Source organism: Limulus polyphemus, unplaced genomic scaffold (assembly GCF_000517525.1).
Source record: "Limulus polyphemus unplaced genomic scaffold, Limulus_polyphemus-2.1.2 Scaffold777, whole genome shotgun sequence".
NCBI lineage: Eukaryota > Metazoa > Arthropoda > Merostomata > Xiphosura > Limulidae > Limulus > Limulus polyphemus.
The window spans coordinates 1-2,468 of record NW_013666387.1 but is presented as its reverse complement, the minus strand read 5'-3'; the positions used below and the strand labels follow the sequence as shown (position 1 = coordinate 2,468).

Below are 2,468 nucleotides of genomic sequence, written 5' to 3'. Positions count from 1 at the left end.
GAAAGCACTTGGGTTGGGTTTATGTTGGTTTTTTTGTTTTCTGATGCTAACTTTTTCCTGTTGAAAGCACACACATACACATATCTGATATTTGAAGTAGAACATTTAATTTCATCATTATGTTCCAAAGCATGCTTGATCAGCAGAAAAACATAAGCATCAGGAAAGCTTGCAGATATAAAGCTTGGATTGTGTGTAACTTCAGTTTTTTTGCACATATATATATCAGGCTTTAAAGATATTAAAGTGTAGTAGTCAACATTCTCAGTGTTTTTATGTAATATATATTTTTTAGTTTTAATAATTTTTGAAAAGTTCAATCTGAATATTGAGGTATAGTTTGTTACTTTGTAAAACAGTGATTTGACTGTTGATGTGGTTTAATTATTCCTTGTTTGTATTTGCTATTATAGTAAATCTGTAGCAGAGACATTGCTGTTTTCTAAACTCGCAAGTTTTTGTAATTTGTTCACCATGGGTCTTTGGAACGTATTTCTAATTATCAATTTATTGACTACATTTATTGTACTCAGTGAACTTGTGTTTAAAGTTATTTATTGTCTGGTGTGATTTCAGATTGTCCTCTAGAGAAGGATGAAATCCTTAAGGTAGCTGACAGAATTGCTTATGTAAAGAACACAATTTGGGGACCTACATTTGATGTTATATCTGAGCCTGTTCAGAGTGATCCCAAACATCTTGCTTTCTCTGGACGTTTCTTGGAGCTGCATACAGATATGAACTATCGTGAAAAGTCACCTGGTAAGCTTTCACCAGTTTCTAATTTATCTAAACTTAGAATGTTAGTTGCATAATATAGTAAAAGTGATTTCACAAATAAAGATTAGTTTGTAAGCTTGTCATTACTGAAGTTTTCTTCAACCTGGTGTTTACTCTTCAAGGTATGAAAACTAAGAGATAGATCAGCAGTTCTCAATACATGGTCCGTGGAAACGGTTGAGTAATTATGGAATGGAAGCTTTAGCATAGTTTATAGATCCCACTGTGATCCTCTTGAGTTAAGAAAAAATAATTCAAGTGGTCCACTAAAAAGTTTGAGAACCACTGAGATAGATAATATGAGGAGCATGTAAAAAGGCCGTGCCTACAAAATGTTTGAACTCACTTTGTAACACTACTGGGTCCCAGCATGGCCAGGTGGTTAGGGCGCTCGACTCACAATATAAGGATCGTGGGTTTGAATCCCCATCACACCAAACATGTTCGCCCTTTCAGCCATGGGGCATTACAATGTGATGGTCAATCCCACTATTTGTTGGTAAAAGAGTAGCCCAAGAGTTGGCAGTGGGTGGTGATGACTAGGTGCCTTCCCTCTGATTTTATACTGCTAAATTAGGTACGGCTAGCTCATATAGCCCTCATGTAGCTTTGCACGAAATTCAAAACAAACCAAACCAAACACTGCACTGAATGGTATTTTTTCATGTTAAGCTCTGAGAATTTTGTATTATACTTCTATTGAATATCTTAATGAATTTAATAGTCTCTGTTCTGGAGTAGGCTCAATCAGGTCAAATAAAAACAGAAATCAAGACTTTTAAAAATCATTTTAGTACTTTATTATTCCTTAATTATTGTTGATGTCTGTGTGGGTGATCTTGTACAAAGTTTGAACTAAATTATTATTATATAATATTTGCTCCACTGGTGTCCATATATCACAGGTTATTTACATTGTATTGTGTGGAAAATATCAGTCACAAAAAAGAAAAAAATGAGTATTGAAAGTGTAACTGCACTTTCAGTTAAACCTAGAACCATCATACAGATTTTCATTTTTCTTTTAGCTCAAAGTAGTTTTTTTTAATAGTCAACTCTTTTGCTCTTTAAATCCAAATTTTCTCTCCATGTTTGATGCTAAAGAAACTTGATACGCACAGTTAAAAGACATCATTTTTATACATTTCATATGCATCATATATTATGAACAGCATTGGAGGCTGCATGCTAATCTTATCTCTCTCTCCCCCCCCCCCCCTCCCACACATAGTAAACTACTTGTCCTAAGGGAATGAAATTGCACCAGAGGCAAATTAAGAACCATTGATTTTGTTTTAATAAGTTTGAATATGGTGTGCAGAGCAATTCAGAACCATACTATACTTCATACCTAAATTGTTTTTCTTATGTAGTAGCAGTTCTTTTATTTGTCTCTTTGGGGCCAGATGTGGCCAGACTATGAATCTAAGGGCCCATGGTTTACATTCTGTTGCTGTAAAATCATGCTCTTAACTTTGGAGCCATAGATGTATTCTAAAAGTGACTGTTTGATTGGAGTAGCTCAAAAGTTGGCAACAGGTACTGCTGACTAGCTGCCTTCTCTCTAGTCTTATTAACTCAAAATTAGAAACAACCTATATATAAGGCCCCTGTGTAGCTCTAGCAGATATTTGAAACAAATGATTTCTCTGTTTTCTCCCCTCGACGTGGATTCCTGTACGTGGTGA

The 2,468-nt window shown here is 35.0% G+C and overlaps 1 protein-coding gene across 1 annotated transcript in view; it reads left to right on the top strand.

The window, feature by feature from the left end:
* The window catches only part of LOC106460474 (trimethyllysine dioxygenase, mitochondrial-like), a gene marked incomplete at its 3' end in the record, with an annotated part of 22,005 nt that extends 21,243 nt beyond the window's left edge, over window positions 1-762 (top strand). Inside the window, exon 6 of the mRNA XM_022387212.1 lies at window positions 577-762. Within this exon, the coding sequence (XP_022242920.1) occupies window positions 577-762 (186 nt within the window). The remainder of the gene's footprint in view (window positions 1-576) is intronic.
* Between the last annotated feature and the right edge of the window lie 1,706 nt (window positions 763-2,468).